Here is a 13668-nt window from a genome sequence, read left to right as displayed (position 1 = left end):
ACATTGACAAGGAACTGATTTGATGCAGGTACAATTTGCGTTTTCTCTGAATGAACAACACATTTTCGATCATCCTTTAAATGCAGTTTTCTCCCAAATATACAGGTCGCTTTTTGGGCGTGGAAACTTTTCAGGAGTAGATTTAAGAGGACTTGGCTAGCTTGGTCTACTTGACAAGCGCCGGCCGCGGCGACTTTTAGGAAGCGCGCACGTCCACATGGGCCGGCCGAGTTCCTACGCTTACAGACTTGGGCCGTTTTTTGTTGCGTTTTGGGAGCCGCCATGCGTCTCCTTCATTCTGCCTGCCTGCCTGCCTGCCTGCCTGCCTCGGCGCATTTGGGCCTGGGCGGACGTCACTTGAGCGAGTGTGCGCCTTCATTTCATTTGTCTCCTGGAATTGCGTCAAGCGGTTGCCGCGGCAACACGCGCTCCCTTCGGATGACAAAGAAGATGCGCCGGCGCGCCTCGCCGACATCGTCGCGGCAAGACCGGGACAGCACACGTCCGCAATCGCTCGCTCACAGGTGAGTGCACGCCCGTTCGCCCGCCCGCCCGCCCGCCACAGCAAAAGGAAGACCACCCACCCCGACACGTTGCCATTCTGAAATAGCATTTTGGGAGAAAACAAAATCATGCTGGGGAGAAAAGAAAGATTCCAAACTTTATGAAAACAAGCCTTTCAATCTTTTGCCCCTTTTTTTTTTTTGTTCCTCGGCAAAATACACATCTTGACATTTTGTCATGGGAAAATGGGACTTTCTTGTGCAAGTAAGAAGCCCTGCCCGCGCGTGCATGGCCTTTTCTTGATTCTTGAAATGACAAATGAAAACAAACACTTCAATTAATTTTCTTTCAAATCTTTTTTAAACGTGGAAAAAAAGTTGTTCGTGTCAAAAAAAGAAGAAAAGGTAGGTTATCTTGGTAAAAATAATTCTCATTTAGTCTTGATTCAATTAAAAGCATGCACTAATACTAGACTTTTTGTGTCTTAACCTTATCAGGTTATTCAAACTATAACTTTTCCCATCTTGATTCAAAATGGATCATTTTCTTTCCAAAATAAAAAAAAAGGAAAACGCCACATCTTGACAGGGAAGGAGGCTGGCTGGCTCGGGCGAGCGAGCGAGCGAGCGAGCGAGCGCGGTTGGACGCAACCTGCTGCACTGCAACCAAGTGCAGCGTCTCGCTCCCGCTGCTGCCGCTGCTGCCGCCGCTGCCGCCGCTGCCGCCGCATTTGCCGCCCCCAAACGCGTTGTTGCTTGATTGGCTCAAAGATAATCGGCATGCATTCTGGCGTTTTCGTGCGCAAGGTTGGAAAGTGCATGTGTCGAATGGTTGAAATTGCTGCGTGTGCCAAAGTTGCTCAGGATGTGTGTGGGCGCGGCTCCGTCCCGTGGCTACTGGTTCCTCTGCCTGCTCGCCTTGTCGTCGGCGACGCTGCTGAACCCGCGCGACCCACGCCATCTTCAGCTGGACGCCGACTGGGGGTCGCCACTAGGTGAGAATTTGCCAATGTTTTTGCTTCAGTTTTGGGCACTCGGTTTTTTTTTTTTTTTTTTTTTGCTTACCATGCCACAGAGAGAAGTCATGCCCCCGAAACCGGGCACCACTTGGACAGCGATGGAGACTTTCTGATGGAGGCGGAGTCCTATGACCAGGTGGGTGTGGCCACCAATCAAATCCGTTGTTGTTGTTGTCGTTTTCTTGTTAGTGTTTTGCCGCGTATAACTTTTCTTTTGACGGCTGGCTGGCTTTGCGTGTTCCAGGATGAGGCGGCGGCGGCGGCAGTGTCACGCGCCATGCGCTCGGCCCGCCGCTGCATCCGGCACCAGCAGTCGTGTTTGGGCTTGCCGCTGCCCTGCTGCGACGCCTGCGACACCTGCTACTGCCGCTTCTTCAACGCCATCTGCTACTGTCGACGCGTCGGACACGCCTGCCCGCCGCCGCCGCCGCCCGCGCCGGCGCGTACCTGACACATGCATCGGCCAGAACCGCGCCTGGCGTCCGTGCACCTTTGACGACGCGGCACAGCCGACACGTTGCGCACAAGACGTGGACGCAGCTGACTCGCCGACATGCACGCATCCTCCCTCTAACGCTAACCATTGGCAACTCGATCATTTATATCGTCAACTTATTTCTTTTCAATATTGATGTTGATTGGCGCTGACGCTATTGCTCATTTGAAGAATTATACATAAAAAGTTCTTTCAACACAAGAATTGGGATTTTCTTCATCGAAGAAGGACAAGAAGAGTCAAACAAAATGAAGGAATTGAAAACAACAAGAGTTGAAGCTCCGAACCAGAATCACATGATCAATAAATAAACTAATTGTTGGGAGGGGGGGGGGGGGGGTCGGTCAGAAGCAACACAGGAGATGCAAGCTATGGTTCCGTTCGGCAGATTTAATGAGTGCTGTTGCGGGCACGTGCAAGGAACAAGCAAAGTGGTCAATATACATGGGCACACGTTGCGATGGATGGATGGATGGATGGATGGATGGATGGATGGATGGATGGATGGATGGATGGATGGATGGATGGATGGATGGATGGATGGATGGATGGATGGGAAGGGTCGGATGTGTGTTGCATGTGTGAGTGAGTGAGTGAGTGAGTGAGTGAGTGAGTGAGTGAGTGAGTGAGTGAGTGAGTGAGTGAGTTTCTGCAAGACAACCAAACAATACAGCAGCAGCACGTGCACATGACTTTCAATGCTCACTCGACTTCCGACGTCACGCCACATAGCATTACGTGACTGACTGAACGTAACTCCTCCAAATATACGTAGTGAGGCAAGTTGAGCAACACGTAGGCCAATTGCAAAACTCGTCACCGTGGACAGACGCCGCGAGCGGGCCGCGAGCGGGCGGGCAATGGCAATGAGAGTGCACGATGCAGCGCCAAAGGTGCACAAGCACGTAGATGACTACACGTGTCTCGCTTCTTCTTCTTCCTAGGTCCCGACGTACGAAAATGGACGCTCGCTCAGCCAACTTCAAGGGAGCGGGCCGGAGCTGTCAATCAAACGGCGCACGCTAAGCAATTAAGTTACGATCGGATAAACGGCAGCGGACAAAATGAGCTATTCAAGTGTACTCACTGACTCCGTGTCACAGCGGCCGCGCGCGTGCGAACACGCTCGATACGAACAGCATCCAACTCCCGTTACCGCTGCAATTCACGCGAGAATATAGACATAGGGACGTCATTGTCAGCGCCATAGACACGCCCCCCCCCCATCCCCACAATTGATTGATGTCCAGCATCAACATAAGAATCTTTCTAAGAAACATCTTGTGAAGGCAAAAAATGTTCAATCAATCAACATTTGGCAGCCATGAACGAAGACTAAGAATGACTAAGAACGAGATGAGAACAAATTGGGCCTTCTGTCATGGGCGGAACATGATACACGCAACACCAGCTAGCACGTGGAAGAACTTGAAACAGAACGCGCAGAGTAACAAAAGCATTTGTGCTTTTAAAGGCTTTATTGAACGTGACCACGTTGAGCCTAGTTGGAGGCCATGGTCTGGTCCATCCAGGCGCGGAGTTGGGTGACGCGGGCGTAGACGCCGGGCATGGTGGGCGTGCACGTTCCGCTGCCCCAGGACACGATGCCCACCAGGGTCCAAGCGCCCGCCTTCTGGCACACCAGGGGGCCGCCAGAGTCGCCCTGAAGAGGCGCGGCGGCGGGAGGGAGGGAGGTAGGTCAGGGAGGGAGGGAGGGAGGTAGGGAGAGCGGCCGTCAATAAATAATAGTGCCGTCGCTAGCCTTAGCCTGTCCTGGCCTGAGACTAAGTAGCAGCGGGCATGCGGCGGCAGGAGACACTTGACAAAGGTGAAAGGCCAAAGCGTACGCGCCGCTCCAAACATGAAGGCGGCCAGCCGGCAGCCGCTTCACACGGGCGGACGGGGCGTTGGCCCAACCTTGGCAGCAAGTGGGAAATGAATCTCTACCCACCATGCAAGATGAGGCTCCGGAGGCTCCGGCGCAGATCATCAGGTCGGTGATCTTCCTGCCCCAGAATTGACGGCACCGCTCGTTGGTCAACAGCGGCAGGGAGGCCTGCTGGAGGAGGGCCGGCGTGTCGGGCGCTGAAAGGCAACAGCGGGCGGGCTCACGGGCGGCTCGACCAGCGGGCGGCTTTGCTTTGGGCACTCGGCCCTACGGCGGCGACTCCTGACCGTTGTGTCGGGTCAGCCCCCAGCCGGTGGTGACGCACTTGGTGCCTCCGGAGAAGTCGTCTCCGGTTTGAGCCACGCAGACGGGCGACACGCGCACGTTCATCTGGGCGGGGCTGGCCAGCTTGATGAGCAGGATGTCGTTGTTGATGGTGAAGCCGTTGTAGCGAGGGTGCTTGAACACCTGCCGGACGACGGCGCCGTTAACGCGCGCTGACGAACGTGGCGGCGGCGAATGCGGCAAAAGCGCGTCGTCCTCACCTTGCCCACCTTCAGGACCTGGGTGTCCTCGGCGTTGGACGAGCGGTCGTGCTCACCCAGGACCACGCGGTGGGAAGTCCTGCAAAGGCCGAGATAAACCGCGTCAGGCCGGCCGCCCGCCCGCCCGCCGTCAGTCGCCGGGCAGGCGGGCAGGCTTGTCGGCCCGGCCGGAGGTTACCTGACGTTGCAGTGCGCCGCCGTCACCACCCAGTTCTCGTTGACCAGGGAGCCGCCGCAGAAGTGGAAGCCCGTGTAGTCCTGAGGTGGACAAAAAGAGCACTCGTATGGCGTCGCACCATCGGCCGTCACGCGCCGACGGCGTGCCCGTGACGGCCCATGGCGTGCCCGTGACGGCCGATGGCGTGCCCGTGACGGCCGATGGCGTGCCCGTGACGGCCGATGGCGTGTCCGCGCCGGCGTACCTGCAGGGACACCTGCCAGGGCCACGAGTGAGGCACCGCCTCCTCGCCGTTGACGATGCGAGAGTATCCCGTGATCACAGGAGGGATGTCGGGAGAGCCGCAACCTGGCCACAAATGACGACGTTGTGAGGACCGGGTCGGCGAATGCGAGCGTGACGGCCGAAGCTAACTCACCGTAGGTGGCGCCGACGAAGGCGAGGCACGAGAGGATCCACAGGAAGGCCATGGCGACATCATGTCTTCTCCGGACAAACGGCTGGCTTTTATACACACCCGGCTGGGCCCGATTGGAGGAAAACGGTGGGTGGGCGGGGCCGACCGACCGACCGATGTGAGAATCCGGCCACATGGAATTGCGGGAAACCTACAGCTGGAGGGGGGGGGGCATCAAGTCCTCACCGGAAAGGCATGCGGCGACAGGCGTGTACGCCACGTCACCGGTGGGGTCATGGATGATTGATTTGATCTTTAAATGTTGATGGAATGATGAGTTCTTTCAATGTGGATATGGACTCATCAAAGGGGCATGTCTGCTTTCTCACCCATTCCAACAAGCCTCGCAAATACTTTTGAAATCATGTAGTGCTCGGATGAAGTTCTGCTGATCACGGAGGATTTATCGACAACCTTATTAGGAACGGCTTCCTCACGTTGGAATTATGGGTGCCGAACAAAGACGAGGGGATGATTGACGACATATGGGGCCTACGTAGTATGTATGTGTGGCCGCAAGCGAGGACGCAGCTGAAAAAAGTCTGGCTTTTTTCCCACCCAGCGGCTGCAGGAGCGGCCCGATTATTTCCAAGGACACGGGCGTGCACGCGCGTCTGGCGCCTAGGGCTCTTTGGAGCGGGTTCTGCCCGGCACGCATCTGGTACCGCTTCACTGTGATCTGCTCGGCAAAGGCAGACGGTCAAAGTCTTCCTTCTTCCGCCTGGTTGGGCAAGGCAGAAACGTTTGTTTCGATCAGTGGCGGCAACGGCCGGCCGCCAATATCTCCCACCACGGCTTTGTGACCGCAGTTTTTTTCATAGTTTGGCCGCCGGAGGTGCGATTCGTACTCAGGAGCGACCTATGTGTGAAATTACCAACGCATGATGATTTCACATGCTATTTTCACACTAAACCGCATGAGAGCGAGCGAGCGAGCGAGCGCTCTCAGCCTGTGGAATCTTTGGAACTGCAACTGACGTCTGACGTCAGCACCACATCTACTTCCGGACTCGAGTCAACGGAGTTGTTTATAAGTGACACCCATGACAAAGATTTGGATGGATTGAATGATTTGCAGTGACGCAGACGGTTCAATAAACTGGTTATTTACGCTGTAGTTATTTGATAACTCTTAATATGCTACGTCGGGCACGGTCCTCAAGTTTATGTAACGTTAGCATAGCGTAGCATTCAGCCCGTCGTTGCCTGTTCTATTTTTATTTGAAATTGCCTTTCAAGAAGACACGTCTGTTCATGGTGTTGGATTTGATCAAATCAATTACTCCCCAAAATGCCACTTATACTCTAGTGCAACTTATGTATGTCTTTTTCTCCTCTGTTATGCGTTTTACGGCTGCTGCGACTTATACTCCGAAGCCACTTATAGTCCGGAAAATACGGTAAACGTGAGCCACCGTCATCCCCGTGTCGGCGGCCTCGGCTCGGCGCCTCTTGTTGTCCCGCCCCCAGGTGGACCGCTGCGAAAATGGCCGTGTTCGGGACAAGATGAACGATACGTAGTCGGGCCAGAATTCAGCTCGCGGACACGGTTGGATCATTTACGGCAAAACAAAGCAGGCCTCCGACATGAACTTTTGTTCCCAAGGTCAGCGCCTAAAACGGTGGGTTCGGGCTCTGATTGTGTTTTATTACCGTGAGCCGTACACGAGCGGGCACTTTGTGGCCTCGTGGCCAAGCTTTAGCCAAGTCAGCCGTGTTTTTTTGGCTGCGGTGGCGGCGGCCATTTGTCACAGTGTCATTTGTTCTTTCTTTGAAAATGGACAAGGCACATGAATCAACATCGGCCAGCGTCAAGCTCATTTTCTCCGGTTGACGTCAAAGGCGTCCTAAAAGCAAAGGCAGCCGTCAAGCGAAGCCCAGAGCTAGCAAACCATGGACGTCTAATGGTTTGAGTTTCCCTGTCTTTGCGAGTGCCCCGTTGCTACCGTGTTTGGTCAAGCAAGCGCTCTGGCGGCGGCGGCGGCGGCAAAGTCGGAGTGGACGGCAAAATCCGACAAAGAAAAGCTTTTGCTCGTCAAACTCAAAAAGAAAGCTTTGCAGCCGAGCGTGGAATAAAGTCAAAGCACAGCGATGATCCCATGCAGATTTGATTTATTGGCAGCAGCAGAGGCATTTGCGCGTTCAGTTGCTGGCGAGGATCTGGTCGGCCCAGGCGCGCAGCTCGGTGACACGGGCGTAGACGGCGGGCGTGGACGTGGAGCAGCGGCTGCTTCCCCAGGACACGATGCCCACCAGGGTCCAAGCGTTGTCTTTCTCGCACACAAGAGGACCGCCCGAGTCTCCCTAAAGTGCACAAACGGGGGGGGGGGGGGGGGGGGGGGGGGTGGCGTGAAGAAGAAGAAGAAGAAGGTTGCGTCAAGAAGGCCAGCGCACCAAAGCCGTTCCCTCACCATGCAGGAGGTGGCGCCCTGGCCTCCGGCGCAGATCATCACGTCGGAGATGTTACTGCCCCAGTGACGCTTGCACTGCTCGTTGGACAGAAGGGGAAGCGCCGCCTGCTGGAGCTTGTTGGGAGTGCCGGGAGCTGCAAAGACGGAGAGCACTTTAAAGCCTGAGGGAAAGCGGGGAGAGAGCCGCGCACGCGTCGCGGGGCCACGGCGAGTTGCCCGCCAGCCGGCGTGTTTCCACAACCACGCAAAGCCAAAACAAGGCGGCGGGGATTGAGCGCACCGTTGTATCTGGTCAGTCCCCATCCGGAGGTGACGCAGGTCCTTCCCGGGGCAAAGTCGTCGGTGGTCTCGGCCAGGCAGACGGGCGACACGTTGGCGCCCAGGCGAGCCGGCGTGCTCAGCCGGATCAGGGCGATGTCGTTGTTGATGGTACGCGGGTTCCACATGGGGTGCGTGAACACCTTGGAGGGGCGCAGCACCTGCACCGCCTCGTTGGACCCGTAACTCTTATCGTGCTCGCCGGCCACCACGCGGTGGTAAGTCCTGGGAATTTGAGCGCAGTCGTCACCAAAGGGCGGCGGCCCCGACTCCCATTGGCGGCGGCGCGCTACCTGACGTTGCAGTGGGCGGCGGTCACCACCCAGTTCTCGTTGATCAGGGAGCCGCCGCAGAAGTGGAAGCCGTTGGATTGCTACCGAGGAAACGGCCGCGTTACTGATGCCGGCGGCGGCGAGGGGGAAGGGGAGGCGAGCCGGCACGCTACGGGAGCGGCGACAGAAAGACGACGGGAACCACCGGGAAGAGGAGCCCAAAGAAGAGCAGAAGCGAGAAGCCAAAACGGAACAAGGATGACAAAGAGAAAGCCCGAGCCGCAGCGGGGAAGAAGCAACGGCAACCTGAAGAGGCAGGATGGCTGGCATCAGTGGGCGGGCGCCACGCCGCCGCAAGCGAAAAAGAAGAAACCAGAGATGGGCAAAGTGACACCGGGCGCGGCCGGCGCTGACGTACCTGCAGGGACACCTGCCAGGGCCACGAATGCGGGACAGCCTCCTCGCCGTTGACGATGCGAGCGTAGCCGGTCACCTCGGGCATGACGGCGGGTGTGCCGCAACCTGACCGACAGACCCAAGGAGACAAACATGAGGCCGCGTGGCGGCGCCAGGGGCTCCGTTCCGTGTCTCACCGTAGGCGGCGGCGACCAGAGCCAAACAGGAGACGATCCAGAGGACGGCCATGACGACGACGGTGACGACAAGGACGGTGTGTCCCAGCCGCCGCCGCCGCACGCTTTTATACGCCGACTGGACCAATGGCAGGGCGGCGCGCTCAGAGCGCAGCTGCTTATCAACGGGGCCGCTCGCACGCTCCCGTTGGACGCCGCCTCCGCAAGCCCAAACTCCAGCGCATCATCACATTTGCGATGACGGTGCAGACTTATCCTGTGGCAGGGTTAGGGAGGCACGCACGCACGCACGCACGCACGCACGCACGCACACGTCGCCATTTGCAACGACATCAGACTCCCCGCTGGTGGTCGGTGTTCCGAAAGGATCACCCAAATGTATTTGAACTCTCCGAAAAAAGCAAGCTGACAAACACCATCGAGACGCATCGGAGTTACAAAGTCACAAAGCGCGGCAGAACATGGCCACAGATTAATCGTTAACTTTCCCCGTCGGCGCTTATCAGCGCGCCGATTGCGCGAAGGCTCTCTTTCCAAAAAGCGTCGTCACCGGCACATCTAATCGCAAATCCGCCGCAACCCGACCTCGGCCCAGAGCTCAACGACGTGAGGCCGTGCGGGACTTGTTGGTCTCCGACCTCACATTCAAACAGTTTGGCTTCTTCCGCACACGCTCGTCTTTCTTTGTCACAAATGTGTCAATATCCCCGTGCATCTCCAGCCCTGACTGTAGTTGTGATTGCAAATGCCCCCTCTAGGTTGTCACTTGTTGGGAGAGAAAGTTGCCCAGACACACCCAGAGAAAGCGGCACAAATACCAACCAGAAAGGGATCGTTTCAAAAGTGTGCCGTCAGTCCATAAAGGAAGACGAAGCTTTTCAATGCTCGTCGTACGTACATGCCTAATACAAAAACCGAGGCGCAAAAAGTGCAACATGGGAGGGAGGGAGGGAGGGAGTTGGAGGAACGCATCCATTCAGGACAGAAAAATGCTTGCATTACCAAGTAGGTTAGAGACACACACTTCTGTAGTAGTGCAGTGGCAGCAAAGAACAGCGTCATGGAACTACAGTAGCGCAAAAAACAATTCCATTGACACAATTTTACTTGGAAATAATCAGCAAAAAGAAATTCATGGCGGTTACAAATGAAAAACAGAGAAAAAGGGATTTTTTTAAAAAAACTGACTGTTATGGAAAAGAGCGTTGCGCTAGGGGTCAACTTGAATGACACCTATAGTTCAATGCCAGCAAAGAGATGGTACAAGCAGTGGTCCAGGCTTTATTTTGAAATGAACCGCGTGCTTTATTTTGAAATGAACGGCGACTCCACCGGAACCGACCTCACAGTGGAGCCTCCGGACAGCTACTCTTAACAAATGGAGACCGGAAGACGCCATGACGAGAGAAACCCACCGGATATTGCCACTGGCGCTCTTCTGCAGCTGGCCTCCTCCTGGGAGGGGGGAAGAAGAAGGAAAAAAAAAAGAAGCAGATTCTGATTCTGCCGGCCGCCGCTCCTGCTGCAAGCGAGCGCCCCCCGCGCCAACTTGTATTCGTCCGTTAGTCAAACGGGTCCGTGAGGAAACGACGACGGCGGCGGAACATGTATTCGGCAACAGCGCACCCAAGCCGGCCGGCCGGCCAGCCAGCCAGCCAGCGTGACCGAAATCAAAACATAGCATCCATTGACGTCATATCTAAATACTTCAAAAACCTCAGACAGACGAAAATGTCAAAGGCGGAGGAATCGCTTGGAATGAGTGACAAACAAAAAGGACAACTCAATAAAAAGATCAAATCACTCCAGAGTCACCAAAGGAAATCATTCAAGAATGAAAGCACCGACAAGAACATCCACATTTCACATCTTTATTACACTTCTTTGGATAGATGAAGTGAGCGAGTGAGCGAGAGCATATTTACACGGAAAGCCAACGTTTGAGTTGTCTTTTTGTTTGACTGGAGCGGCGGGCAGGCAGGTCACGTCGGCGTCACAACGATGAGGACGGCGGCGGCCGAGCAGACGGTGGGCGAAGGCGCGGGCGGGCGGGCGGGCGGGCTTGGGCAGGCGGGCGGGCGGCGTCACAGCTCCTCGGCCATCTGCAGCAGCGAGTTGATGGCGGCGTCTTTGTCGCCTTGCTGCGCCTCCAGGACGGTGCGCACCACATCCCGCTCCAGGTTGGGGAACATGTCCTGCAGGGCCTTCAGGTCCTCCTCGGCGCACGCCGCCACGACGCCCGGCGCCGCCGTTGCCACCGACAGCGGCGCCGGGCCGCCGCCCTGCGGGTTGAAGACGGGCGGCGCGCCTGAAACGCAAGCCACAAAAACGTCACTCCTTGGAAACATCAGCCCAAATTTCAAGAGCTAATTTGGACCCTTAAACATTAAATTTGGAAGCCAACGCCTACTTTGAAATGCTCAGGCTCCTTTGCCTATCTTGAAAGTCGAACAATGGTTCAAAAGCCAAACCAAAGTCAAAACCGGCCAGCAGTGAAACGTGAAAACATTTCTCTATTTTACTGCCAAATGGCAAACGTTCATTGGAATGTGTTGGCCAGGCGACAAAAGCAATTGGCAAGAGTGGCCCAAACAAAATGCAACAGCGCAGCATCTTGGCCCATTTGAAAAGAGCTTCTGAAGAGCTCGTGCAAATTCTGATTTTGAGGCGGGATGGTGCCGGTCCCAACTTTGCCAGAAGCGGCCGGCTACTGACCTGCGATGGGCACGTAGCCGACGCCTTGCTGATACACGGAGGGCATGAGCACCACGGGCTGCGTCATCATCCCCGCCGGGAAAGACTGTGGCACAGTTGGCAAGGCAAAAGACAACAGGGTTTTTGGTTGGTTGGTTGGTTGGTTGGTTGGTTGGTTGGTTGGTTGGTTGGTTGGTTGGTTGGTTGGTTGGTTGGTTGGTTGGTTGGTTGGTTGGTTGGTTGGTTCAGTCCGGCTGGCCGTACTCACCGAGAAGGACATGACCAGGTTGATCATGCCTTCCTTGTCGTCGCCCTGGCGGCCGCTGAGCGTGAACCACTCGTCAGCTGTGCCGCCCTCCCGCACGCCCTCGGGGATGCTCACGTGGGTCCACGCGATGCGGTCGTCCATAGAGAAGGCTCGCTGCGCCGACAAAGATGCAGAACGTCAATCACGTGCTTGCCTATGAGTGTGAGTGTGTGTGTGGAGGGAGGGAGGGAGGGAGGGAGGGGGGGCGTAGTGTGTCCCTGCCGTGTCTACCTTCAGGTGTCGGACAGTTGTCAAAGTCTATCGCGTACGGAATGTGCGGTGTGAGTCTAGGTCGTGCTCTTGCTAACCTGCCAACTTGCTCTGAATGCCATGTGAATGAATGCCTGGCAGCAAGCGGGCAGTGACACCCACCCTCCCTACCTCCCTCCCTCCCTCCCTCATCTCACGCTTACCTCATCAAAGATCTCCAGGTAGAAGGAGTCGACAGCAGGGGGCAGCGTGCACTGGATGACCTTGTTCCATCTGGGGTTTTTGGCTCCGTTGTGCGCCGTGGGCGTCTCGTAGACGGCGTAGCCCAGACGCACGCGGCAGTACGGGTCCATGCGGGTCATGCCGTAGTTCTTGGCCAGCTTGGCCTGAAAAACGGGGACAGGCCGGGTGGTTCGCCCGAGGCAGCGTGAGCGTCGCCGAGAACGTCGCCATGCGTTTGAAAAGTCAAGGAAACTTGAAACCCCAAATCTGGGTCTAGGCACGTACTTCTCATTTGACTGAGATTCATCATGTCTTTGTACTACTTGGCTGCCGCCCATTGGCGCAAGTAATCCGGCACACGCTTGACTTTTCAAACGATGGCTCAGACAACGTCCGTCCGTCCATCCCGAGTTAATCCCAGTGTCTGGCGCCAGAAAAATGCTCTCATAGGCTGTGTTTGAGTCTCGCCGCGTTACCTGCACCACGGTGATGCTAAGTCGTCCCACGGTTCCCATGGCGCCGCCGTACTGCAGCTGTCGTGCGGCCTGCGCGTCCAACTGAATCTGATGATGGTGATGAGGGTGGGTCGGCGTGATGCGCAGGAAGTCCTGGGGGAGCTCGCCCACGTACACCTACGTACAATACGCACAATTTTAGGTCTCACTCCAATCACGATAACCATGCATTCCTAAGTGCTATGCTGTCCTCGGTGGCAAAGGCGGCCAAACGGCCATTTGAAGTGAAGCGTGATATGAAATCATCGTGTACAATGTGCGTCATTCTTGGCGGCCAAAATGTGAAGCATTCAAGTGAAAGGCTTGTAACAAGCACCATCAAGAAGCCTTTGTAGGAAGAAAAGCAAATTTGCACATGCTGTTATTTGGGGCTTCCCGTCACAGCGGACATCTCAGACGCTGCGGACGCTAAAGAGCAACGCGGTTCGTTCGTTCGTTCGTTCAATCACAGAAAAGGAGCTAACAGCTGCCCAGTTAGCAGCCGGCTAGCTAGCCAGCCAGCCAGCCAGCCAGCCAGCCAGACAGACAGACAGACAGCAAGCCAGCCAGCCAGACAGCCAGCCAGCCAGACAGCCAGCCAGAAGCCAGCAATTCTTTTCCAAAAGGCCCTTTCAATGATGAACAAGTTGCGTCTTTCATGTTTCACTGCGATTGACCGCCCTGAGATGAGGACGTGACCCACTTGGACAGGACTAATAAATGGAACAATGACAAGAAACAAAATGGCACAATACTTGTCCCCGCTGCGTGCTGATGGTGCTCGCCATGTTGTTGTCTCCCGACGCTTGAGAGAATGTTTTGAATTTGGAGCCGCTCAAAACAAACGTCAACTTCAAAACAAAGCGACGACTTCCTGGAATTAGGGCTGACCCGGAAGCAGATGAAGCAAAAGGCTCACACGACACATGCGCCGGCCGCGAACATCGCTTGAATCATTTTCCGATCTTACCGTTTGTGCCGCCCCCACACAATTCTAGATCAATCGGGATCAAATGCTAAAAACAGATAGATGGATGGATCTACTGGCCGTGAGTGATAGA

The 13668-nt window shown here is 55.7% G+C and overlaps 4 protein-coding genes across 5 annotated transcripts; 1 reads left to right on the top strand and 3 right to left on the bottom strand.

The window, feature by feature from the left end:
• The first annotated feature begins 457 nt into the window (after positions 1-457).
• On the top strand, positions 458-2222 carry agrp (agouti related neuropeptide). The gene is made up of 4 exons (XM_049717678.2): positions 458-524; positions 1360-1498; positions 1579-1658; positions 1767-2222. Exons 2-4 carry the CDS (start codon positions 1369-1371, stop codon positions 1971-1973), a joined length of 417 nt encoding a protein of 138 aa, XP_049573635.1. The 5' UTR covers positions 458-524; positions 1360-1368; the 3' UTR covers positions 1974-2222.
• A 1244-nt stretch (positions 2223-3466) lies between these two features.
• On the bottom strand, positions 3467-5111 carry LOC125966838 (chymotrypsin A). Its single transcript, XM_049717316.2, has 7 exons — positions 5048-5111; positions 4874-4977; positions 4630-4709; positions 4452-4530; positions 4194-4374; positions 3970-4103; positions 3467-3681 (listed from the first exon to the last, which is right to left on the bottom strand). Exons 1-7 carry the CDS (start codon positions 5097-5099, stop codon positions 3520-3522), a joined length of 792 nt encoding a protein of 263 aa, XP_049573273.2. The 5' UTR covers positions 5100-5111; the 3' UTR covers positions 3467-3519.
• Positions 5112-7181: 2070 nt separating this feature from the next.
• On the bottom strand, positions 7182-8845 carry LOC137840266 (chymotrypsin B-like). The gene is made up of 6 exons (XM_068650546.1): positions 8681-8845; positions 8506-8609; positions 8109-8188; positions 7778-8040; positions 7498-7631; positions 7182-7390 (listed from the first exon to the last, which is right to left on the bottom strand). Exons 1-6 carry the CDS (start codon positions 8730-8732, stop codon positions 7229-7231), a joined length of 795 nt encoding a protein of 264 aa, XP_068506647.1. The 5' UTR covers positions 8733-8845; the 3' UTR covers positions 7182-7228.
• A 1692-nt stretch (positions 8846-10537) lies between these two features.
• tollip (toll interacting protein) lies at positions 10538-13520 on the bottom strand. 2 transcript variants are annotated; one of them, XM_049717666.2, is made up of 6 exons: positions 13363-13520; positions 12590-12745; positions 12095-12277; positions 11643-11795; positions 11396-11480; positions 10538-10988 (listed from the first exon to the last, which is right to left on the bottom strand). In XM_049717666.2, exons 1-6 carry the CDS (start codon positions 13393-13395, stop codon positions 10765-10767), a joined length of 834 nt encoding a protein of 277 aa, XP_049573623.1. In that variant the 5' UTR covers positions 13396-13520; the 3' UTR covers positions 10538-10764. The 2 variants fall into 2 exon arrangements, with proteins under 2 accessions (XP_049573623.1, XP_049573624.1); XM_049717667.1 differs by lacking the exons at positions 12590-12745; positions 13363-13520 and adding an exon at positions 12399-12583.
• Positions 13521-13668: the final 148 nt, after the last annotated feature.

This window comes from Syngnathus scovelli, chromosome 4, assembly GCF_024217435.2.
Source record: "Syngnathus scovelli strain Florida chromosome 4, RoL_Ssco_1.2, whole genome shotgun sequence".
Taxonomy (NCBI): Eukaryota; Metazoa; Chordata; class Actinopteri; order Syngnathiformes; family Syngnathidae; genus Syngnathus; species Syngnathus scovelli.
This window is presented reverse-complemented; position numbering and strand designations above follow the sequence as displayed.